Source organism: Toxorhynchites rutilus, chromosome 3, assembly GCF_029784135.1.
Source record: "Toxorhynchites rutilus septentrionalis strain SRP chromosome 3, ASM2978413v1, whole genome shotgun sequence".
Taxonomy (NCBI): Eukaryota; Metazoa; Arthropoda; class Insecta; order Diptera; family Culicidae; genus Toxorhynchites; species Toxorhynchites rutilus.
Genome location: NC_073746.1, coordinates 97,961,611 through 97,986,939, shown reverse-complemented (window position 1 = coordinate 97,986,939; position 25,329 = coordinate 97,961,611). Strand labels below are relative to the sequence as shown.

The 25,329-nt window shown below is 49.8% G+C and overlaps 2 protein-coding genes across 2 annotated transcripts; both read left to right on the top strand.

Moving 5' to 3' along the window:
- Nucleotides 1–6,220: 6,220 nt before the first annotated feature.
- Nucleotides 6,221–8,925, top strand: LOC129773333 (uncharacterized). The gene is made up of 5 exons (XM_055776934.1): nucleotides 6,221–6,648; nucleotides 6,700–6,829; nucleotides 6,883–7,251; nucleotides 7,391–7,824; nucleotides 7,896–8,925. Exons 1-5 carry the CDS (start codon nucleotides 6,221–6,223, stop codon nucleotides 8,923–8,925), a joined length of 2,391 nt encoding a protein of 796 aa, XP_055632909.1.
- Nucleotides 8,926–17,598: 8,673 nt separating this feature from the next.
- On the top strand, nucleotides 17,599–20,303 carry LOC129773332 (uncharacterized). Its single transcript, XM_055776932.1, has 5 exons — nucleotides 17,599–18,026; nucleotides 18,078–18,207; nucleotides 18,261–18,629; nucleotides 18,769–19,202; nucleotides 19,274–20,303. The coding sequence occupies exons 1-5, from the start codon at nucleotides 17,599–17,601 to the stop codon at nucleotides 20,301–20,303; spliced, it is 2,391 nt and encodes a 796-aa protein (XP_055632907.1).
- The last annotated feature ends 5,026 nt before the right edge of the window (nucleotides 20,304–25,329 follow it).

The following is a 25,329-nucleotide window of genomic DNA, read 5'->3' as shown; positions in this document are numbered from 1 at the left end:
CAGATACTAAAGAATATCTCGGCGGGAGTTCCACAAGGTTCCATCCTAGGTCCTACGCTTTGGAACACGATGTACGACGGTGTTCTAAGGCTGAAGCTACCCACAGGTGTGGAGATCGTGGGCTTCGCGGACGACATCGTAACAACGGTAATCGGCGAGACGCTTCAGAAAGTGGGAATGTTGGCGACTGAGGCTGTAGACATGATCGGTAGTTGGATGGACAGCGTAAAGCTCCAGATGGCACATCACAAAACCGAGGTGCTGTTAGTGAGCAATCGTAAGGCAGCGCTGCGGGCAGAGGTATCGGTCGGAGGACATACCATCGTTTCGAAGCGGGCGGTGAAGTACCTCGGAGTCATGATCGACGACCGCCTGAACTTGGCGAGGATCATGCCAAATAGCTTTGGCCCAAGCAGCAGCAAGAGGCGTCTCCTGGCAAGTGTATCTTCGTCGATTCTGAGGTATGGTGGCCCTGCCTGGTTGGCGGCTCTGGAAACCCACCGAAATCGGAGGAAGCTGAACAGCACATTCCGACTCATGGCCATGCGAGTCGTAAGTGCTTATAGGACCATTTTGACAGAAGCTGTGTGTGTAATCGCCGGAATGATTCCCATCTACATCACTCTGGCGGAAGATAGCGAGTGCTAGAAGCGACGGGAAAGCAGAGGTATCCGGAAATTGATGAGAGCGGAGTCGTTGGACAAATGGCAGTATGAATGGGATACGGCAGAAAATGGTAGATGGACGTACAGGCTGATACCGGTACTTTCGACCTGGTTGAACCGGAAACACGGTGAAGTTAACTTCTACTTGACGCAGTTTCTGTCTGGACATGGCTGTTTCAGGCAATATCTACACCGGTTCGGGCACGCAGTTTCACCCCTCTGTCCGGAGTGTGGAGATATGGAGGAAACACCGGAACACGTCGTTTTTGTCTGTCCCAGGTTCACCGAAAGGCGCGAGGGGCTGCCTGCACTTCATGTCGGGAATATTGTGGAGGAGATGTGTCGCGACGAGATGATCTGGAATGCCGTGAGCAGTGCAATCACACAAATCATGTCGGAGCTGCAGCGAAGGTGGAGGGCTGACCAAAGTGCTGACAACGCTCGACGGTGAAAGGTGAACAACGGCGACGGCTGTTGCAAGAGATGGTACCTCACGAGAGTAGCTGTGACGGGGTGCGTGTTATGTTGGAGGGCACCACCTAATCGGCTCTCCGCTGGGAAGAGAAATCCTGCGAGGGTGACTGTGACGGGGCGCGCGTCAAGTTGGAGAGCGCTTCCTAATCGGTGCACGTCTCGACAGGTAAACGGATGCCGATTTAATAACTGCGACGGAGTGAGTGTCAAGGAGGGCGTCTTCAAACTGGTGTATACCCCACGAGAGCTGCTGTGACGGAGTGCGCGTCATGTTGGAGGGCACTACCTAATCGGCGCTCCGATGGGAAGAGAAATCCTGCGAGGGTGACTGTGACGGGGCGCGCGTCAAGTTGGAGGGCGCTTCCTAATCGGTGCACGTCTCGACAGGTAAACGGATACTGCCGCGGAGAACAGCAAAAGGCCTGCCTGACAACGCCTGATCGTGGCCTGGATGGAGGAACACCGCGAACGTTTCGAAGGAACGAGCATCAAGAATGAAGCCATGATCAAAATGGTGCATACCCCACGAGAGTAGCTGTGACGGAGTGCGCGTCATGTTGGAGGGCACTACCTAATCGGCGCTTCGCTGGGAAAAGAAATCCTGCGAGGGTGACTGTGACGGGGCGCGCGTCAAGTTGGAGGGCGCTTCCTAATCGGTGCACGTCTCGACAGGTGAGAAACCCCGCGAGGGTGACTGTGACGGGTTGCGCGTCAAGTTGGAGGGCAATTCCTAATCGGTACACGTCTCGACGGGTAAGTGGATGCCAGCGAAGAGGACGTAAGCGCAGCGAACTGAAAAGCGGATAGAGAGGAAAAAATATTGAGAAAAAGGGAAGGACAACGCTAGTCAGCGTTGAAAACTCGAAGAGTGCATGAGCACAGCCACCCCCTGAAGTAGTCGCCTAGATGTGGTCCCAGGGGGAATAAGGCAAGGAGTAGAGGGCTTGGTTTTTGTGGGTGCGATCCCCACTCGACGTCTGGGTTAACCCTTCCCAGATAAGGCTGGTAGAGCGTTCCTCACCTCTATAAAAAAAAAGCCTACCTGTTGGTCTCAAATGTTCCTATCTCACGCCTCCACGAAGATCATATGACGACATTTTTAGATTTAGCGTGAACTGGAAACACACACCTGGTCTTGGCTCCGAGAACGGGTGTCGAAAGTGGCTAAGTGAGGGGGTGCGAGCGAGTCAGAGCGCTATATCTCTCCCGGGGAAGGCCTCCCGGGTCATGGAGGCCTTGCCAACCCGCTGTCTCCCGGGCAAAGGAGATACACCCAGACAATGGAGCTAAGGTCAAGACGAATACTACGAATGCGATCACCCGAGGAGGGTCCCCGAACTGGAGCTGGTCCTGGAACGGGCGTAAGAGCGAGCGGCCAGCGGCTGGAGGGCGATGTGCAAGAGCGGGCCACCAGCCGGGTTCAACCCGAAGAGCTACCGCCACACGGAAACAGCAGCCATCGACATCACCAACGAAACGCTGCGCCTACGAGGCGTGTTGCGACTGTCAGACGACAGTCGTCCACACTTGTGGGTACTACTAGGCGACGGATCATGTGGACACACGAAATGAACGAATTCGTGATCCGCGCCTATTACATCTGCACTGCTTTGGAGACGGACGTGAGCGGTCGCCCTCGAATACTCGCAATGTTCGAGGAAGCGTATCCAAAGTTCGTCTGGAGGCTTGACCAAAACGCGATGAACGCGAGGCGTAGAGCGATTGTACGCAACAATATGCTCTCCCAAACGCAAGTCGACGAGATCAAGCAGCAGGTGCAGAGAGAACTAAGCTCCAGAACAAGCAGAGCAAGCGATGTGTCGAGACGAAGTTCAGTACGGCTGAGCAATTCATTCGCGAGTGGGGCACGCGAATCAGCACCAGTGGAGGCCACAGTACAACAACCCCCTGAGCCGGAAGATCAACAGCCAGATCAACAACTACTACGCGATCTGGTCTTCCATTACGACGAGGCGATCTCACAGTTCCGCGACACGGACCCTTTGTCGCGCCCCAGGATCCCGAAGTTGCAGCATTCCCGCAGGCTGACAAGTGCAGTAAAGCTCATGAACGAGCACGTTCTTCCGCTGCACTTGGTTGATGCTGAGAACATGGAGGAGCTGCAACTGAAAGTTTACTGTACTGCTGTGGCGACCGCCAAAAGTTTAGGATACCGTATTAGGCCAAGAGGCGGACTGCTCCAACATCTCCGTGAAAGGCGTGAGCCTCCATGGCGAAGGAGATTGGAGCAACGGATCCTAAACAAGCGCGCCGCAATTGGAAGACTGATGGCGTACAAAAGAGGCAGCAGATCGGTGAAATTATGTCGCCAAGTTGCTGTGATCGTGCGGCCTACTGAACTTCGCCAGCTGGGAGCTCACCAGCTGACGGAAAAACTCGACACACTGGTACAGCAATTGAGCGTCCTTACAAAACGGCTGAAACGTTACTCTGACTCTGCAAAGCGCCAGGAACAAAATCGGATGTTCAGAGATAACGAGAAAGCGTTCTACGACCACATTAGCGACGAGAAGCCCGACTACCGCGAAGGTTTGCCAGATATTAGCGATGTGACGAACTTCTGGGCTGGTATTTGGGAGACCTCAGTAGAACATCGCGACGGGCAAATGTGGTTAAGACTGGAGGAGGAGAGTTGTGGTGAAATTGGAGATATGCCAGCTATCATCGTCGGAGAGAACGATGTCCGCGAAGCCTCGCGGTACCTGAGGAACTGGGCAGCACCGGGCCCCGATGGTGTCCAGAACTTTTGGCACAAGAAGCTGACCGTCGCACATCCAAAGATAGCTGAGTGCTTCAACAAGGTGCTACGTGACCCACACAACCTTCCTGAATTCGCCACCCGTGGCGTCACCTTCCTCCTCCCGAAAGACAGCAACACATTGAACCCATCAAAGTACAGACCGATAACGTGCCTATCGAGTCTGTACAAAATACTGAGCAGCATAATTACCGCCAAAGTTTCTGCTCACTGCGAACAGCATCACATCATCGCAGAAGAGCAGAAGAGCAGAAAATACGCATGGCTGCAAAGACCAGGCCATCATCGACGCAGTTTAGTCGGCCAGGCGGTATATAACCAACGGAACCTAAGTATGGCCTACATCGATTACAGGAAGGCTTATGACTCCATACCTCACTCGTTTCTCGTCCGGGTATTGGAGCTCTACAAAATTGATCCCGTCGTCGTTAGGTTCCTGCAGCATGCGATGAGGCAGTGTAGTACGTCTCTGCACCTTAGTGATGGGGAAAATGTGTTGCAGTCTAGAACGCTGCAGATACAGAGGGGGATATTCCAAGGCGACTCTTTCAGCCCGCTTTGGTTTTGTCTGGCACTGAACCCCCTCAGTAGGACGCTCAATAGAAACGGTCATGGCTATAAAATAAGGTATGGCGACGGCGCCCACGAAGAAGTGACCCATACCTTCTACATGGATGATCTCAAGGTCTACGCTGATTCACGTCAGCGTCTAGGTGTAGCTATCCGGGTTGTCGAAGACATAAGCAGGGACATCTGCATGGAGTTCGGCCTCGACAAGTGCCGCTGTGTCCGACTGCTGAAAGAGCAGCTTACCGAATCCGGAGGTTACGAGGTCTATGACGGCGAGTTTATAAGAGACATGGTTCGTGGCGAATCCTATAAATATCTTGGATTCCGACAGCTCACCGGGATTCGCCACTCCGACATCAAGACGGAGCTGCGAGACAAGTTCTTGAGTCGAGTGAACTGTGTCCTGAGGACTTCTCTCAACGCGGGGAACAAGGTACGCGCGATCAACACATTCGCGGTTCCCCTGCTGACCTTCAGTTTTGGTGTAGTCAAATGGAGCAAAACTGACCTAGAGGACCTTGAGAGGAGGATGAGGAAAGCATTTAAAGAGGCCGGAATGCACCATCCTCAATCGGCACTGGAGAGAGTTTCACTGCCACGCAAAGAAGGGGGACTTGGAATAGTCGACATATCTGCACTGTGTGTTGCCCAGGTATGACAACTGCGCGAGTACTTCGCAGAACGCGCCAACCAAAACGCGCTATACCGGGCTGTCTGCGCTGCCGACAGAGGATACAGCGCTCTGCACTTGGCGCAAGCGGAGTACCAACTCAACTGCAATCTGCAGACAGTGGAGGAGAAGATTGCAGCTTGGAAGCAGGAGCCAGTGCATGGTGCCCACCCCCATCAACTGGACCGGCCACACGTCGACAAGGCCGCATCTAATCTGTGGCTAACGCGTGGTGAACTCTCTTCAGTAGTAGAAGCCGACATGATAGCCATCCAGGACAGGATAATGCCGACGAGAAACTGCAGGCGGTACGTCTGGCATCAAGACGTTGATGACATTTGCCGGATGTGCCATCAACCAGGTGAAAACATAGAGCACATTATGGGAGGCTGTCCCGTTTTGGCCAACGCAGCCTACACCGAGCGCCACAACAACGTGGCCCGTATTGTTCATCGACAACTGGCGCTCCAATGTGCTCTACTGGAAGACAACGTACCAAACTACCGGTACCTGCCTGCACCTGTCCTGGAAAATGACCGTTTCAAGCTGTACTGGGATCGCACTGTTCTGACCGACCTCTCGATCCACCACAACCGCCCAGATATAATGGTTTACGACAAGAGCGACCGCAAAGTCACCATCATCGATGTAGCTATTCCACTGAACCAGAATCTGGAGGAGACCCACGGTCGCAAAATCTGGAAGTACCGACCATTGGCCGTGGAGCTCAAGGAACTGTGGGGGCTAAGGGAGGTCCCAAGAATTGTTCCAGTCGTTCTCTCTGGAACTGGAATTGTCCCGAAGACACTTCTGGAAGCGCTAAAGGTGTTGAATATGGAGAAGGAATTGGCCGGCATCCAAAAGTCGGTCATCCTTAGCACCTGCGCGATTGTCCGACAATTTCTCGGTCAGGACTGAAACAGCACGAGCATGCAGATACGTGCATTCCGCAGAGCCTAGTCCCCCTTTGGCATTCAGAAGCCCGGGGGCAGGTGAAAATTCTGGCTAGGTTCGCCTAGTTAAGAAGTGAGATAAGTCTGCCAAAAAAAAAAGACGTTGAAGATGCTGTACGGCAATCCCGAGGTGATTGTGCACAATTTGATTGCGAAAGTAAGGACCACACCTCCACCGAAGTCGGATAGATTGGATACACTCATAGAGTTCTCAGTAGCGGTCCAGAATTTATGTGCCACAATAGAGGCTTGCCAGTTGGACGAGTATTCACACAACGTCATGCTTCTGCGTGAATTCGTCGACAAGCTGCCGCCATCGATTAAGGTGGACTGGGCCAAATACCGTCGGAATCTTCCATGCGTCAGCCTGACCACTTTCTCCATGTGGTTGTACGATCTCGCTGAGACAGTTTGCCCGATTGCCATGTTACCAAGTATTGAATCAAGAGCAACTCGTGGCAAGAAAGACGCGGCTTATCTCAGTGCGCATACGGACGACGTAGAGGATCCTAGAAATATGTCGAATCAGCTCGTCAGGTCTGCATCACCAAATCCTCCATAAAAAACCTGTTTAATATGCAAGAACAGCTGTCCCAGCGTAGACAAGTGTAAGAGGTTTGCTGAACTTAGCTACAATTCACGATGGGCGACAGTGAAAGAATTTAGTTTGTGTAGAAAGTGCCTGAAGAAACACAAAGGATCGTGCAGATCTCAACAAGTTTGTGGGAAGAACGGATGTCAATTCAAGCACCATCAGCTTCTTCACAATAGTCAACGAGACAGCACTACGTCGAATCAGATATCCATGAAGCGGAAGCGGAAGATGTGCAGCAAAGTGCGCAAGCAGAACGCGAGTGTAATATGCATCTGAAGTCTACAAACAAAACGCTTTTCCGAGTCGTTCCCGTAATCCTATACGGACCAGAGAAATCGATCAGAACTCATGCCTTCTTAGACGATGGATCGTCGCTAACCTTAATAGATGCTGCTTTAGCGACAGAGCTCAGGCTTAGCGGAAAACCAGAGCCTTTGTGTCTCCGATGGACAAGCAATAAGAGCCTTTTGGAGAACGATTCCCTGCGGTTGAATGTCGAGATTTCTGGAACGGGGGAGAATCACAAGAAGTACAGTCTTCAAGAGGTATTTTTTTTTCAGTATTATAGTGACTTTCAATGCTTCTGGCTGGTTCGTCACTTTTTCCATTTTGGAAGAGTGTCGGGAGTGAGAATTGAACTCGTGATCTTGAGCGTGAGAAGTATGGATGTTACCTCCACGCCAGATCGGCTCCGTTCAAGAGGTACATACTGTCTCCAATCTCGATTTATTCCAACAATCCGTGAACGCAAAAGAGTTGGTTGACCAATATCCATACCGGCGTGGAATTCCAGTTGAATCCTTTCATGGAGCTCAACCCCGTATTCTCATCGGAATTGACAATGCTAACCTGACGCTTCCGTTGAAGGGTAGAGAAGGAGGTTTACATCAGCCAATCGCCACTAAAACACGCTTGGGTTGGATCATACACGGAGGCACGGAACCCAGTCAAGAACTAATCGGGTTTCACAGTTTGCAGAAGTGTCCCTGTGGTGGGACGGATGATGCTGCCCTTCAGAACATGATGACCGAGTATTTCTCGATTGAGAACTTAGGGGTTTACAAACCCAAAAATTCCCTCGCATCAATCGAAAACCAGCGGGCTGAAGACATTCTCAAGTGCATCACACGAGCTGAAATTATGTCACCCGATTGCTGTGGAAGTACGATGATTTTTGCCTTCCAAATAGCAAACCCATGGCATTACGGCGACTGTGCTGTCTGGAGTCAAGACTGAAAAAAGATCCTGAGCTGGCAGCAGTATTGCGAACAAAAATAAGTGAATACCTTGCAAAGGGTTATATTCGCAAGTTAACAAAAGAGGAGTTGTCGGAAACACGAAATCGAGTATGGTATCTTCCGATCTTCCCCGTTTTTAACCAGAACAAGCCGGGTAAGGTACGGATCGTCTGGGACGCGGCGGCGAAAGCCAGCGGTGTATCACTGAATTCGATGCTGTTGACTGGACCAGATCAACTTACCTCCCTTATGTCCGTGCTCATCAAATTTCGGGAAAAAAAGGTGGCGTTTTGTGGTGACCTGAGAGAAATGTTCCACCAGGTACGGATTTCGACAGAGGACCAAAACCGTCAGCGATTTCTATGGAGGGAGACTCCGACAGAAGCAGAACCAAGTACCTACATTATGCAGGTAATGACGTTTGGGGCGTGTTGTTCACCGAGTTGCGCCCAATACGTCAAAAACTTGAACGCTGAGAAACACGCAGGACAGTATCCGGCGGCGTCTAAAGCGATCGTTAAGAACCACTATGTGGACGATATGCTGGTGAGCACGGAGACGGAATGCGAAGCGATTCAACTAGCTCGAGATGTTCATTATGTTCACATCCAAGCCGGATTCGAAATGTGTAATTGGCTATCCAACTCTCCTGCGGTTCTTGCAGCTCTGCAGAAGGAACAGATCGACGAGAAGAGCCTGAACATTGGATCGAAACTAGCCACAGAGAAAGTTCTAGGTATGTGGTGGTGCACCGCAACAGACACACTAACATTTAAGTTATCGGCGAAGCATGATTCAGATCTGTTGTTGGGAAGACGGCGACCAACGAAGAGGGAAGTGTTGCGGACATTGATGGCCATCTTCGATCCTCTGGGTTTACTTTCACACTTGTTGATTTTCCTCAGGGTTCTGCTGCAGGAAATTTGGCGCTCCGCCATCGGCTGGGATGATGAAATTCCAGATAATATCAACGAAAAATAGGAAAAGTGGTTAAAGGTTCTCCCGTCAGTACAGCATGTCCGTGTGCCGAGATGCTACCGGCAAAGCACATCGATAAATCAAACAACTAATGTGCAATTACACACTTTTGTCGACGCCAGCGAGTACGATTATGCAGCCGTAGTGTATCTACGCTTCGAGCAGGGTAGATCCGTTGAGTGTGCAATCGTTGCGGCGAAGTCTCGAGTAGCTCCACTCAAATTAGTTTCAATACCGAGGCTCGAGCTAAAGGCTGCAGTCATAGGAGTACGACTTGCGATTACCGCAACTAGTAATTTCACATTAGGGTGGATGAGAATTTTTTCTGGACGGACTCTCGTGATGTGTTGTGCTGGATTCGGTCTGATCATCGTCGGTACTTCCAATTTGTGGCTTTCCGTGTTAGCGATATCTTGGAAAATAGTGGAATTGCAGATTGGAGATGGGTTGGTACAAAAGACAACGTTGCGGACGAAGCTACGAAGTGGCAACGTTTGCCAGATCTCGGAAGCGAGAGTCGATGGTTCAACGGACCGGAGTTCATACGACAGAAGCGCGATAATTGGCCAGTCGAGCCGTTCACAACTGGTTCTACTAAGGAGGAAATGCGTCAACATATGTTTCACCATAGAATGGTTACAGATTCGTGTATAAACGTGGAGTATTTCGACAACTGGAAACGGTTAGTCGGAACTGTAGCTTTCGTTTTCCGATTCCTTCACAACTGTCGCAGCAAGGCTAAGGGAATCCAGCGTGATCACGGACTGTTAAGTAGCAAAGCACTACAGCAAGCATCGAACTACCTTCTCAGGCGCGCGCAGGAAGAATCTTTTCCCGAGGAAGTGGAAATTTTATCTGGGAATACAATTACTCACTGGGAAAGCTCACAGGAAGGATTGGTGATCGTCAAAATCAACGGAATCTTCATGTGTAGTTGCTATGCACCCCCAAGATGGTCAGCGGAGCAGTTTCACGAGATGTTGGACGTACTCACGGATAAGGTCAGCGGCCGCAAACCAGCCATCATCGGAGGAGACTTCAACGCCTGGGCTGAGGAGTGGGGAAGCAGATGTACCAACGCCAGGGGGCCTACTAGAAGCCTTCGCAAAACTAGACGTCACACTTCTGAACGAAGGCACTAGCAGCACCTTTCGAAGGGACGGCCGCGAATCCATCATCGATGTAACTTTTTGCAGTCCATCACTGGCGGCATACACGAAGTGGAGAGTGTCGGAGGGATACACACACAGCGACCACCAGGCAATCCTGTATAGTGTCGGCCAACGGAATCCCGCAGCGGTACGGAATACAAGAACCTTTGAGCGGAAGTGGAGGACAAAGGTTTTTGACAAGGAGCTTTTCGTCGAAGCACTACGCATAGACAGCAGAACTCCTAATCTGAGCGCCGACGGGCTGACAGAAACATTGGTGAGGGCATGCGATACAGCGATGCCGAGAAGACTGAACCCGACGAATGAACGACGTCCAGCCTACTGGTGGAACGAGACACTCAGCATCCTCCGCGCTAACTGTCTACGAGCCAGAAGAAGAGTCCAGAGGGCACGAACCGATGTAGAGAGAGGAGCACCGCGCGTCTTTCCGAGCGACCAGAGCCGCCTTGAAACGAGAGATACGTAGGAGCAAATCAAACTGCTATAGGGAGCTGTGTCGAGACGTCGACGCAAATCCTTGGGGTGAAGCATATCGAATCGTGATGGCGAAATTCCGTAGTTCAACGACTCCCATGGAATTATGTCCGGAAAAACTCGAGGTCATTGTGAATGGACTCTTTCCGCAACACGACCCACCGACCTGGCCACCCACACTGTACGGTGAGGACGAAGCAGAGAACGCACAAGTCACCAACGAAGAACTCATTGCGGTGGCAAAAGGTCTAAAGTTGAAAAAAGCACCCGGCCCCGACAGAATCCCCAATGTGGCCCTGAAATCGGCGATCCTTGCTTTCCCCGACATGTTCAGGGTGGTGCTGCAGAAATGCCTGGATGACGGTCTCTTCCCTACGAAATGGAAGATACAAAAGTTGGTGCTGCTCCCGAAACCAGGAAAGCCACCTGGAGATCCAGCGTCGTATAGGCCTATTTGTTTGTTGGATACTTTGGGAAAGCTCTTGGAGAGGGTTATTCTCAACAGACTGGTGAAATGCACGGAGGATGACCACGGATTGTCGAAAATGCAGTTCGGGTTCCGGAAAGGAAAGTCGACAGTGGACGCTATTCGGACAGTTATCGAGAAAGCTCAGGTCTCGCTTAAACAAAAACGAAGAGGCGACCGTTACTGCGCGGTGATTTGGATTGACGTGAAGAACGCCTTCAATAGTGCCAGCTGGGAGGCCATCGCCGAGGCGCTACACAGATTGAAGGTCCCTGGCTACCTGTACAGGATACTGAGGAGTTATTTCCAGAATCGGATCCTGGTATACAACACAGACAGGGGACAGATACTAAAGAATATCTCGGCGGGAGTTCCACAAGGTTCCATCCTAGGTCCTACGCTTTGGAACACGATGTACGACGGTGTTCTAAGGCTGAAGCTACCCACAGGTGTGGAGATCGTGGGCTTCGCGGACGACATCGTAACAACGGTAATCGGCGAGACGCTTCAGAAAGTGGGAATGTTGGCGACTGAGGCTGTAGACATGATCGGTAGTTGGATGGACAGCGTAAAGCTCCAGATGGCACATCACAAAACCGAGGTGCTGTTAGTGAGCAATCGTAAGGCAGCGCTGCGGGCAGAGGTATCGGTCGGAGGACATACCATCGTTTCGAAGCGGGCGGTGAAGTACCTCGGAGTCATGATCGACGACCGCCTGAACTTGGCGAGGATCATGCCAAATAGCTTTGGCCCAAGCAGCAGCAAGAGGCGTCTCCTGGCAAGTGTATCTTCGTCGATTCTGAGGTATGGTGGCCCTGCCTGGTTGGCGGCTCTGGAAACCCACCGAAATCGGAGGAAGCTGAACAGCACATTCCGACTCATGGCCATGCGAGTCGTAAGTGCTTATAGGACCATTTTGACAGAAGCTGTGTGTGTAATCGCCGGAATGATTCCCATCTACATCACTCTGGCGGAAGATAGCGAGTGCTAGAAGCGACGGGAAAGCAGAGGTATCCGGAAATTGATGAGAGCGGAGTCGTTGGACAAATGGCAGTATGAATGGGATACGGCAGAAAATGGTAGATGGACGTACAGGCTGATACCGGTACTTTCGACCTGGTTGAACCGGAAACACGGTGAAGTTAACTTCTACTTGACGCAGTTTCTGTCTGGACATGGCTGTTTCAGGCAATATCTACACCGGTTCGGGCACGCAGTTTCACCCCTCTGTCCGGAGTGTGGAGATATGGAGGAAACACCGGAACACGTCGTTTTTGTCTGTCCCAGGTTCACCGAAAGGCGCGAGGGGCTGCCTGCACTTCATGTCGGGAATATTGTGGAGGAGATGTGTCGCGACGAGATGATCTGGAATGCCGTGAGCAGTGCAATCACACAAATCATGTCGGAGCTGCAGCGAAGGTGGAGGGCTGACCAAAGTGCTGACAACGCCCGACGGTGAAAGGTGAACAACGGCGACGGCTGTTGCAAGAGATGGTACCTCACGAGAGTAGCTGTGACGGGGTGCGTGTTATGTTGGAGGGCACCACCTAATCGGCTCTCCGCTGGGAAGAGAAATCCTGCGAGGGTGACTGTGACGGGGCGCGCGTCAAGTTGGAGAGCGCTTCCTAATCGGTGCACGTCTCGACAGGTAAACGGATGCCGATTTAATAACTGCGACGGAGTGAGTGTCAAGGAGGGCGTCTTCAAACTGGTGTATACCCCACGAGAGCTGCTGTGACGGAGTGCGCGTCATGTTGGAGGGCACTACCTAATCGGCGCTCCGATGGGAAGAGAAATCCTGCGAGGGTGACTGTGACGGGGCGCGCGTCAAGTTGGAGGGCGCTTCCTAATCGGTGCACGTCTCGACAGGTAAACGGATACTGCCGCGGAGAACAGCAAAAGGCCTGCCTGACAACGCCTGATCGTGGCCTGGATGGAGGAACACCGCGAACGTTTCGAAGGAACGAGCATCAAGAATGAAGCCATGATCAAAATGGTGCATACCCCACGAGAGTAGCTGTGACGGAGTGCGCGTCATGTTGGAGGGCACTACCTAATCGGCGCTTCGCTGGGAAAAGAAATCCTGCGAGGGTGACTGTGACGGGGCGCGCGTCAAGTTGGAGGGCGCTTCCTAATCGGTGCACGTCTCGACAGGTGAGAAACCCCGCGAGGGTGACTGTGACGGGTTGCGCGTCAAGTTGGAGGGCAATTCCTAATCGGTACACGTCTCGACGGGTAAGTGGATGCCAGCGAAGAGGACGTAAGCGCAGCGAACTGAAAAGCGGATAGAGAGGAAAAAATATTGAGAAAAAGGGAAGGACAACGCTAGTCAGCGTTGAAAACTCGAAGAGTGCATGAGCACAGCCACCCCCTGAAGTAGTCGCCTAGATGTGGTCCCAGGGGGAATAAGGCAAGGAGTAGAGGGCTTGGTTTTTGTGGGTGCGATCCCCACTCGACGTCTGGGTTAACCCTTCCCAGATAAGGCTGGTAGAGCGTTCCTCACCTCTATAAAAAAAAAGCCTACCTGTTGGTCTCAAATGTTCCTATCTCACGCCTCCACGAAGATCATATGACGACATTTTTAGATTTAGCGTGAACTGGAAACACACACACGTGTTCTTGGCTCCGAGAACGGGTGTCGAAAGTGGCTAAGTGAGGGGGTGCGAGCGAGTCAGAGCGCTATATCTCTCCCGGGGAAGGCCTCCCGGGTCATGGAGGCCTTGCCAACCCGCTGTCTCCCGGGCAAAGGAGATACACCCAGACAATGGAGCTAAGGTCAAGACGAATACTACGAATGCGATCACCCGAGGAGGGTCCCCGAACTGGAGCTGGTCCTGGAACGGGCGTAAGAGCGAGCGGCCAGCGGCTGGAGGGCGATGTGCAAGAGCGGGCCACCAGCCGGGTTCAACCCGAAGAGCTACCGCCACACGGAAACAGCAGCCATCGACATCACCAACGAAACGCTGCGCCTACGAGGCGTGTTGCGACTGTCAGACGACAGTCGTCCACACTTGTGGGTACTACTAGGCGACGGATCATGTGGACACACGAAATGAACGAATTCGTGATCCGCGCCTATTACATCTGCACTGCTTTGGAGACGGACGTGAGCGGTCGCCCTCGAATACTCGCAATGTTCGAGGAAGCGTATCCAAAGTTCGTCGGGAGGCTTGACCAAAACGCGATGAACGCGAGGCGTAGAGCGATTGTACGCAACAATATGCTCTCCCAAACGCAAGTCGACGAGATCAAGCAGCAGGTGCAGAGAGAACTAAGCTCCAGAACAAGCAGAGCAAGCGATGTGTCGAGACGAAGTTCAGTACGGCTGAGCAATTCATTCGCGAGTGGGGCACGCGAATCAGCACCAGTGGAGGCCACAGTACAACAACCCCCTGAGCCGGAAGATCAACAGCCAGATCAACAACTACTACGCGATCTGGTCTTCCATTACGACGAGGCGATCTCACAGTTCCGCGACACGGACCCTTTGTCGCGCCCCAGGATCCCGAAGTTGCAGCATTCCCGCAGGCTGACAAGTGCAGTAAAGCTCATGAACGAGCACGTTCTTCCGCTGCACTTGGTTGATGCTGAGAACATGGAGGAGCTGCAACTGAAAGTTTACTGTACTGCTGTGGCGACCGCCAAAAGTTTAGGATACCGTATTAGGCCAAGAGGCGGACTGCTCCAACATCTCCGTGAAAGGCGTGAGCCTCCATGGCGAAGGAGATTGGAGCAACGGATCCTAAACAAGCGCGCCGCAATTGGAAGACTGATGGCGTACAAAAGAGGCAGCAGATCGGTGAAATTATGTCGCCAAGTTGCTGTGATCGTGCGGCCTACTGAACTTCGCCAGCTGGGAGCTCACCAGCTGACGGAAAAACTCGACACACTGGTACAGCAATTGAGCGTCCTTACAAAACGGCTGAAACGTTACTCTGACTCTGCAAAGCGCCAGGAACAAAATCGGATGTTCAGAGATAACGAGAAAGCGTTCTACGACCACATTAGCGACGAGAAGCCCGACTACCGCGAAGGTTTGCCAGATATTAGCGATGTGACGAACTTCTGGGCTGGTATTTGGGAGACCTCAGTAGAACATCGCGACGGGCAAATGTGGTTAAGACTGGAGGAGGAGAGTTGTGGTGAAATTGGAGATATGCCAGCTATCATCGTCGGAGAGAACGATGTCCGCGAAGCCTCGCGGTACCTGAGGAACTGGGCAGCACCGGGCCCCGATGGTGTCCAGAACTTTTGGCACAAGAAGCTGACCGTCGCACATCCAAAGATAGCTGAGTGCTTCAACAAGGTGCTACGTGACCCACGCAACCTTCCTGAATTCGCCACCCGTGGCGTCACCTTCCTCCTCCCGAAAGACAGCAACACATTGAACCCATCAAAGTACAGACCGATAACGTGCCTATCGAGTCTGTACAAAATACTGAGCAGCATAATTACCGCCAAAGTTTCTGCTCACTGCGAACAGCATCACATCATCGCAGAAGAGCAGAAGAGCAGAAAATACGCATGGCTGCAAAGACCAGGCCATCATCGACGCAGTTTAGTCGGCCAGGCGGTATATAACCAACGGAACCTAAGTATGGCCTACATCGATTACAGGAAGGCTTATGACTCCATACCTCACTCGTTTCTCGTCCGGGTATTGGAGCTCTACAAAATTGATCCCGTCGTCGTTAGGTTCCTGCAGCATGCGATGAGGCAGTGTAGTACGTCTCTGCACCTTAGTGATGGGGAAAATGTGTTGCAGTCTAGAACGCTGCAGATACAGAGGGGGATATTCCAAGGCGACTCTTTCAGCCCGCTTTGGTTTTGTCTGGCACTGAACCCCCTCAGTAGGACGCTCAATAGAAACGGTCATGGCTATAAAATAAGGTATGGCGACGGCGCCCACGAAGAAGTGACCCATACCTTCTACATGGATGATCTCAAGGTCTACGCTGATTCACGTCAGCGTCTAGGTGTAGCTATCCGGGTTGTCGAAGACATAAGCAGGGACATCTGCATGGAGTTCGGCCTCGACAAGTGCCGCTGTGTCCGACTGCTGAAAGAGCAGCTTACCGAATCCGGAGGTTACGAGGTCTATGACGGCGAGTTTATAAGAGACATGGTTCGTGGCGAATCCTATAAATATCTTGGATTCCGACAGCTCACCGGGATTCGCCACTCCGACATCAAGACGGAGCTGCGAGACAAGTTCTTGAGTCGAGTGAACTGTGTCCTGAGGACTTCTCTCAACGCGGGGAACAAGGTACGCGCGATCAACACATTCGCGGTTCCCCTGCTGACCTTCAGTTTTGGTGTAGTCAAATGGAGCAAAACTGACCTAGAGGACCTTGAGAGGAGGATGAGGAAAGCATTTAAAGAGGCCGGAATGCACCATCCTCAATCGGCACTGGAGAGAGTTTCACTGCCACGCAAAGAAGGGGGACTTGGAATAGTCGACATATCTGCACTGTGTGTTGCCCAGGTATGACAACTGCGCGAGTACTTCGCAGAACGCGCCAACCAAAACGCGCTATACCGGGCTGTCTGCGCTGCCGACAGAGGATACAGCGCTCTGCACTTGGCGCAAGCGGAGTACCAACTCAACTGCAATCTGCAGACAGTGGAGGAGAAGATTGCAGCTTGGAAGCAGGAGCCAGTGCATGGTGCCCACCCCCATCAACTGGACCGGCCACACGTCGACAAGGCCGCATCTAATCTGTGGCTAACGCGTGGTGAACTCTCTTCAGTAGTAGAAGCCGACATGATAGCCATCCAGGACAGGATAATGCCGACGAGAAACTGCAGGCGGTACGTCTGGCATCAAGACGTTGATGACATTTGCCGGATGTGCCATCAACCAGGTGAAAACATAGAGCACATTATGGGAGGCTGTCCCGTTTTGGCCAACGCAGCCTACACCGAGCGCCACAACAACGTGGCCCGTATTGTTCATCGACAACTGGCGCTCCAATGTGCTCTACTGGAAGACAACGTACCAAACTACCGGTACCTGCCTGCACCTGTCCTGGAAAATGACCGTTTCAAGCTGTACTGGGATCGCACTGTTCTGACCGACCTCTCGATCCACCACAACCGCCCAGATATAATGGTTTACGACAAGAGCGACCGCAAAGTCACCATCATCGATGTAGCTATTCCACTGAACCAGAATCTGGAGGAGACCCACGGTCGCAAAATCTGGAAGTACCGACCATTGGCCGTGGAGCTCAAGGAACTGTGGGGGCTAAGGGAGGTCCCAAGAATTGTTCCAGTCGTTCTCTCTGGAACTGGAATTGTCCCGAAGACACTTCTGGAAGCGCTAAAGGTGTTGAATATGGAGAAGGAATTGGCCGGCATCCAAAAGTCGGTCATCCTTAGCACCTGCGCGATTGTCCGACAATTTCTCGGTCAGGACTGAAACAGCACGAGCATGCAGATACGTGCATTCCGCAGAGCCTAGTCCCCCTTTGGCATTCAGAAGCCCGGGGGCAGGTGAAAATTCTGGCTAGGTTCGCCTAGTTAAGAAGTGAGATAAGTCTGCCAAAAAAAAAGACGTTGAAGATGCTGTACGGCAATCCCGAGGTGATTGTGCACAATTTGATTGCGAAAGTAAGGACCACACCTCCACCGAAGTCGGATAGATTGGATACACTCATAGAGTTCTCAGTAGCGGTCCAGAATTTATGTGCCACAATAGAGGCTTGCCAGTTGGACGAGTATTCACACAACGTCATGCTTCTGCGTGAATTCGTCGACAAGCTGCCGCCATCGATTAAGGTGGACTGGGCCAAATACCGTCGGAATCTTCCATGCGTCAGCCTGACCACTTTCTCCATGTGGTTGTACGATCTCGCTGAGACAGTTTGCCCGATTGCCATGTTACCAAGTATTGAATCAAGAGCAACTCGTGGCAAGAAAGACGCGGCTTATCTCAGTGCGCATACGGACGACGTAGAGGATCCTAGAAATATGTCGAATCAGCTCGTCAGGTCTGCATCACCAAATCCTCCATAAAAAACCTGTTTAATATGCAAGAACAGCTGTCCCAGCGTAGACAAGTGTAAGAGGTTTGCTGAACTTAGCTACAATTCACGATGGGCGACAGTGAAAGAATTTAGTTTGTGTAGAAAGTGCCTGAAGAAACACAAAGGATCGTGCAGATCTCAACAAGTTTGTGGGAAGAACGGATGTCAATTCAAGCACCATCAGCTTCTTCACAATAGTCAACGAGACAGCACTACGTCGAATCAGATATCCATGAAGCGGAAGCGGAAGATGTGCAGCAAAGTGCGCAAGCAGAACGCGAGTGTAATATGCATCTGAAGTCTACAAACAAAACGCTTTTCCGAGTCGTTCCCGTAATCCTATACGGACCAGAGAAATCGATCAGAACTCATGCCTTCTTAGACGATGGATCGTCGCTAACCTTAATAGATGCTGCTTTAGCGACAGAGCTCAGGCTTAGCGGAAAACCAGAGCCTTTGTGTCTCCGATGGACAAGCAATAAGAGCCTTTTGGAGAACGATTCCCTGCGGTTGAATGTCGAGATTTCTGGAACGGGGGAGAATCACAAGAAGTACAGTCTTCAAGAGGTATTTTTTTTTCAGTATTATAGTGACTTTCAATGCTTCTGGCTGGTTCGTCACTTTTTCCATTTTGGAAGAGTGTCGGGAGTGAGAATTGAACTCGTGATCTTGAGCGTGAGAAGTATGGATGTTACCTCCACGCCAGATCGGCTCCGTTCAAGAGGTACATACTGTCTCCAATCTCGATTTATTCCAACAATCCGTGAACGCAAAAGAGTTGGTTGACCAATATCCATACCGGCGTGGAATTCCAGTTGAATCCTTTCATGGAGCTCAACCCCGTATTCTCATCGGAATTGACAATGCTAACCTGACGCTTCCGTTGAAGGGTAGAGAAGGAGGTTTACATCAGCCAATCGCCACTAAAACACGCTTGGGTTGGATCATACACGGAGGCACGGAACCCAGTCAAGAACTAATCGGGTTTCACAGTTTGCAGAAGTGTCCCTGTGGTGGGACGGATGATGCTGCCCTTCAGAACATGATGACCGAGTATTTCTCGATTGAGAACTTAGGGGTTTACAAACCCAAAAATTCCCTCGCATCAATCGAAAACCAGCGGGCTGAAGACATTCTCAAGTGCATCACACGAGCTGAAATTATGTCACCCGATTGCTGTGGAAGTACGATGATTTTTGCCTTCCAAATAGCAAACCCATGGCATTACGGCGACTGTGCTGTCTGGAGTCAAGACTGAAAAAAGATCCTGAGCTGGCAGCAGTATTGCGAACAAAAATAAGTGAATACCTTGCAAAGGGTTATATTCGCAAGTTAACAAAAGAGGAGTTGTCGGAAACACGAAATCGAGTATGGTATCTTCCGATCTTCCCCGTTTTTAACCAGAACAAGCCGGGTAAGGTACGGATCGTCTGGGACGCGGCGGCGAAAGCCAGCGGTGTATCACTGAATTCGATGCTGTTGACTGGACCAGATCAACTTACCTCCCTTATGTCCGTGCTCATCAAATTTCGGGAAAAAAAGGTGGCGTTTTGTGGTGACCTGAGAGAAATGTTCCACCAGGTACGGATTTCGACAGAGGACCAAAACCGTCAGCGATTTCTATGGAGGGAGACTCCGACAGAAGCAGAACCAAGTACCTACATTATGCAGGTAATGACGTTTGGGGCGTGTTGTTCACCGAGTTGCGCCCAATACGTCAAAAACTTGAACGCTGAGAAACACGCAGGACAGTATCCGGCGGCGTCTAAAGCGATCGTTAAGAACCACTATGTGGACGATATGCTGGTGAGCACGGAGACGGAAGGCGAAGCGATTCAACTAGCTCGAGATGTTCATTATGTTCACATCCAAGCCGGATTCGAAATGTGTAATTGGCTATCCAACTCTCCTGCGGTTCTTGCAGCTCTGCAGAAGGAACAGATCGACGAGAAGAGCCTGAACATTGGATCGAAACTAGCCACAGAGAAAGTTCTAGGTATGTGGTGGTGCACCGCAACAGACACACTAACATTTAAGTTATCGGCGAAGCATGATTCAGATCTGTTGTTGGGAAGACGGCGACCAACGAAGAGGGAAGTGTTGCGGACATTGATGGCCATCTTCGATCCTCTGGGTTTACTTTCACACTTGTTGATTTTCCTCAGGGTTCTGCTGCAGGAAATTTGGCGCTCCGCCATCGGCTGGGATGATGAAATTCCAGATAATATCAACGAAAAATAGGAAAAGTGGTTAAAGGTTCTCCCGTCAGTACAGCATGTCCGTGTGCCGAGATGCTACCGGCAAAGCACATCGATAAATCAAACAACTAATGTGCAATTACACACTTTTGTCGACGCCAGCGAGTACGATTATGCAGCCGTAGTGTATCTACGCTTCGAGCAGGGTAGATCCGTTGAGTGTGCAATCGTTGCGGCGAAGTCTCGAGTAGCTCCACTCAAATTAGTTTCAATACCGAGGCTCGAGCTAAAGGCTGCAGTCATAGGAGTACGACTTGCGATTACCGCAACTAGTAATTTCACATTAGGGTGGATGAGAATTTTTTCTGGACGGACTCTCGTGATGTGTTGTGCTGGATTCGGTCTGATCATCGTCGGTACTTCCAATTTGTGGCTTTCCGTGTTAGCGATATCTTGGAAAATAGTGGAATTGCAGATTGGAGATGGGTTGGTACAAAAGACAACGTTGCGGACGAAGCTACGAAGTGGCAACGTTTGCCAGATCTCGGAAGCGAGAGTCGATGGTTCAACGGACCGGAGTTCATACGACAGAAGCGCGATAATTGGCCAGTCGAGCCGTTCACAACTGGTTCTACTAAGGAGGAAATGCGTCAACATATGTTTCACCATAGAATGGTTACAGATTCGTGTATAAACGTGGAGTATTTCGACAACTGGAAACGGTTAGTCGGAACTGTAGCTTTCGTTTTCCGATTCCTTCACAACTGTCGCAGCAAGGCTAAGGGAATCCAGCGTGATCACGGACTGTTAAGTAGCAAAGCACTACAGCAAGCATCGAACTACCTTCTCAGGCGCGCGCAGGAAGAATCTTTTCCCGAGGAAGTGGAAATTTTATCTGGGAATACAATTACCAAGAGGGCGGTCTGTAAGCAGAGCAGAATATTTAAGATGAATCCCTTTATGACGAAGAACGAGTGATGCGAATGCGAGGCAGAATCGGTAGATGCGAGTATGCTACGATGGACGCGCAGAATCCAATAATTCTTCCAAAAGACCATTATATTACAAAACTGATTGTGCGGGACTATCACGAGCGTTATCACCATCGAAATCATGAGACTGTGGTTAATGAGCTTCGACAGGTGTTTAGAATACCGAAATTGCGTGTGGTATTTCGGAACGTGAGGGCAAATTGTCAATTGTGTAAAAATCAGAAAGCTATTCCTCAAGCACCCTTAATGGGTGATCTCCCAATGGCTAGACTGGCGGCATTCAACAGACCATTCACCTTTGCGGGGGTTGACTACTTTGGTCCAATTATGGTGGCGGTAGGGCGAAGGTCAGAAAAACGGTGGGGGGTACTAGTGACATGCTTGACGACACGGGCGGTATACATAGAGGCACATACGCTCAGTGCGGACTCCTGCATAATGGCCATCCGAAACTTTATGGTGCGACGTGGCGTACCGCAGCAAATATACAGTGACCGCGGGACGAACTTCGTGGCTGCAAGTAAGGAACTCGAAGCTGCTCTTGCGAAATTTGTTCGTCGAGATCGAAGGCACCATTAACGCACGTCCGTTGACTCACGTGCCTGCGGACGATCCAGAGGCTCCTGTCCTTACTCCAAACCACTTTATTTTGGGTTCTTCCAGCGGCCTGAAGCCGGCAACGCTGTTCGACGATAGCGCGGCGAATTTGAGACGCTCGTGGCGATCTTCGCAAGTGGAGGCGAACATCTTCTGGCGACGTTGGGTTCGCGATTACTTATCGGACCTTACAAGGCGCACAAAATGGTTCAGCGAAGTGAAGGCAATAGAGGTGGGTGACATTGTGATTATTGTCGACCCAGGACTTCCGAAGAACTGCTGGCCCAAAGGGCGTGTAATTTCTGTGAACAGAGGTAAAGACGGAAGGGTAAATTCTGCAGGGGTACAAACAACGACCGGAGGAGTGTATGAGCACCCGGTGGTTAAATTGGCGGTACTTGACGTTCGGTGCGATAAGGAAGTAAACCTGGAGACAGATCAACCCGGGGGGAGTGTTACGACTGTGTCACCTTAACATGACACCATTGCTCCAGCAACACAGTCGTCGCACCTCTCTCTAACATTTTGGTACAGGAGCGGTGGAAATTAGAAAGTGACGGTCTGTCATATAGAGGTAAACAAAGCAAACCAGAAGCTGAAAGGAAAACGATTGATTAGAAAACCTGTAAAGAAAGTGATTGATTGGAAAACCTGAAAAGAAAATTGGATTAGCTGAAAAGAAAAGAAAATATTGTAAATTTGAATATAAATACTAAACGTGAGTTACGATGAAGTTAATTATTTGTATACTTACTTTGTACTTAATTGTTATATGTAGGAATTTTTTAACCGTCTGTAACCTTCGTATTTGGAATAAAAGAGGTTAAAAAATCGGAAACGGATTTACATTTGAACGTGAAGAGAATTCACCACACATACTTTCATGAAATATACGTTTATCTGAATAAATGTAGTGCATATCTATATTCCAAAATTCTGGATAATCTTCCATATCCGCACTAGCACAAAACATTCTCGTATAATGCTCTTCTTTGTCGTAGCACACCTCGATACAGAGGGCTTCCTCTCCTTGTATCGAGCTGTGTGTGTATGTGTGTGAATTCAGCATTAGGCATGAATGATATCCGCTCGTTGTGGTATGCTAGCTCACTCGCATCTGTGTTTTCATTATATTCTATTTTTGGTTTCCGCCTCTAAGCCCTGAGAAGGGCCCTTGTGGAAAGAAACTCTATTCCATACTCCTCCTTCACACGTCAAGAAAACAATCCTCTCCCGCTCGACACTCTGCGGTAACCATGTTGCTTCGATGACCACCAAACGAGAAGTGGTGTGGCTTCAAATCGCGGATGGCTCATTTAAACCAAGTATGTAGAAAACGGGCAGAAACGAATGTCAGTTGCTCGTTATTGACAGCTCTGTTCGGGAATGCACACAAATCGGCAGAACAAATGTATAGGAAAATTAGAATGCTTCCAGATTTCATTAATTTAATCTGTTTAGGCATCAGTGGATTGTACTGTATAGTATATCAAATGAATCTTAGAGAATTTCCGATTCCATTGGCGTGCAAAGTATCAGAATTTGTTCGCTGTGAAAATAGTTATTACCGTTAACTTTATTTCACAAAAACGTGACCTGTTTTCTGATTTGGCACCCTTCCTGAAAGACGTAGTTCTACGTCAAAATACGGGCGACGTTCATTCTAAAGTTTCAAAGATTTTTTTTCAAACAAATATCACGGTCCCTTCCCCCCTACACTACGCCACTTAAATACCCTATGCAAAATATTAGCTCATTCGGACTTCATTCACTATTGTCGCAGAAGACAAAATTTAAGTTTTCTAAAAATCGAAAAATCACCCAAGGGGAAATCGGGGTTTCAAAAAAAAATTGTTGGTGCCAAATGTTATAGAATTGCATAAAACGTCGAGATTTACTGTTGTCTCGAAAAAAAATTTTTTGGTCAGAATTTGATTTTTTGGCACTTGATCGTTTTTTGTTTGAAAAGTCGATTTTTGACGAAATTTTTTTTTAGATGACAGTAAATCTCAACGTTTTATGTGATTTTAAGACATTTGGCATCAAGTTTTTATTAATCCCGATTTCCTTCACTCCTCGCTTGGGTGATTTTTCGATTTTCAGAAAATTTAAATTTTGAGATCTGCGCCAATAAAAAAAAATAAATGAAGTCCGAATAAGCTAATATTTTGCGTAGGGTATTTTATCGTGCAAATCAACATTTCGCAGGAAGTCCCGTAGGAAAAATCGATATGACCCCAATTGGTACCCCAATCCATACGTTTTGCCTCGTATTCCGAAGAAACGACTTAGCCCCAGAGAGTCGATTTTTGACAACTTTTTTTTTGAGTAGTGGTAGATCTCGACGATTCATGCAATTTGAAGACATTCGGCATCAAAAACTTTTTCGAAAATCCCGATTTCCCCCTTCGGTGATTTTTAAAAGGTTTTATTAAGCTTGCCTTGTAATTTGTATGTTTGTTTGTCTGTAGCGCTATACTACATTAATAGTAAAAAAAACTTTTTAAGTTAAACGGTTTAATGTACTAAAACCTAGAAAATAATTAGACAAGTAGCAGTTAATAGTTATCGCATCTCTTCCTTCATCACTCTATGCTGGTGAAAAACTTCTTTCCTGCGAAATGCTATGTCGTGCTAATAATGAATGACGAATCCTAGTTGACGCTAGAATTCAACGAATGTCAGGGGACCGGGTAGCCCACAAATGAGGTAAGCATTAACGTCTCTGGCTGACGATCGGCGCTAAGGGAATGTCCAAGCCGCTCTTCTTTCGAGTCTTGTGGTGAACGCAGAGATATACACGAAATGCCTGCCGGAAGTTTCCGCCTTCATAAAGAGATATCACGCAACGGAGAGATCAATGGAGGAGATGAATCCGCTGAAAATAAACGTCGTAGCGAAGACCGCCAACCTTACCAACATCCCCTAGCTGCGAAGGATAGAAAAAAAATGGGCGATCTTCAAACGGAAGATTTCCTTCAATAACTTCATGGACAAAACGGAGAAACAGCTGACCGCTAAAGCCACGTAAAGGTTAAAGAACATGTCGACATTTATCTATTCATCGGCCATGGTTGAGGTCCCGGCCGTAAGTCCGCCTGGCACTTCATTTACGATACTTCATCAAACATCTCTGCCTCTTCCTGTCCAGCATCCACTAGTTCTTCAGGCTTATCTAACACGTTGAGCCCCGATGGAGCTATAGGTCAGCTTATCCTAGAGGCGAATGAACTGAAAAGTTTAAACCCTCTTAAAGACAAAAAGAAGAAGTCCGATTGAGCTGATATTTCGCATAGAGTAGTTTTTCGTGGGAATCAACATTTTTAATTTTGACATTCTAGTGTACAGTTATCGGGTCCGTGACTTTCCCACTGTATTTTGTCGTTCGTCACGTTTGGAGCCCTCTGCACTTTGTACGTATGCAGTCCCTATCGGTCCTTGGCTCTCTGAACGAAAGACTTGGGCAGACTTTTTTGCCAC

Excerpts from the sequence above, each read along its gene's own strand:
- LOC129773333 (XM_055776934.1), top strand. The coding sequence starts at position 6,221 with ATGCTGTACGGCAATCCCGAGGTGATTGTGCACAATTTGATTGCGAAA. Across the intron at positions 6,649-6,699 it reads ATGTCGAATCAGCTCGTCAG|CTGTCCCAGCGTAGACAAGT; the intron begins GTCTGCATCACC and ends ATGCAAGAACAG. Across the intron at positions 7,825-7,895 it reads CGGGCTGAAGACATTCTCAA|CAAACCCATGGCATTACGGC; the intron begins GTGCATCACACG and ends CCTTCCAAATAG.
- LOC129773332 (XM_055776932.1), top strand. The coding sequence starts at position 17,599 with ATGCTGTACGGCAATCCCGAGGTGATTGTGCACAATTTGATTGCGAAA. Across the intron at positions 18,630-18,768 it reads AGAAGTACAGTCTTCAAGAG|ATCGGCTCCGTTCAAGAGGT; the intron begins GTATTTTTTTTT and ends CCTCCACGCCAG. Across the intron at positions 19,203-19,273 it reads CGGGCTGAAGACATTCTCAA|CAAACCCATGGCATTACGGC; the intron begins GTGCATCACACG and ends CCTTCCAAATAG.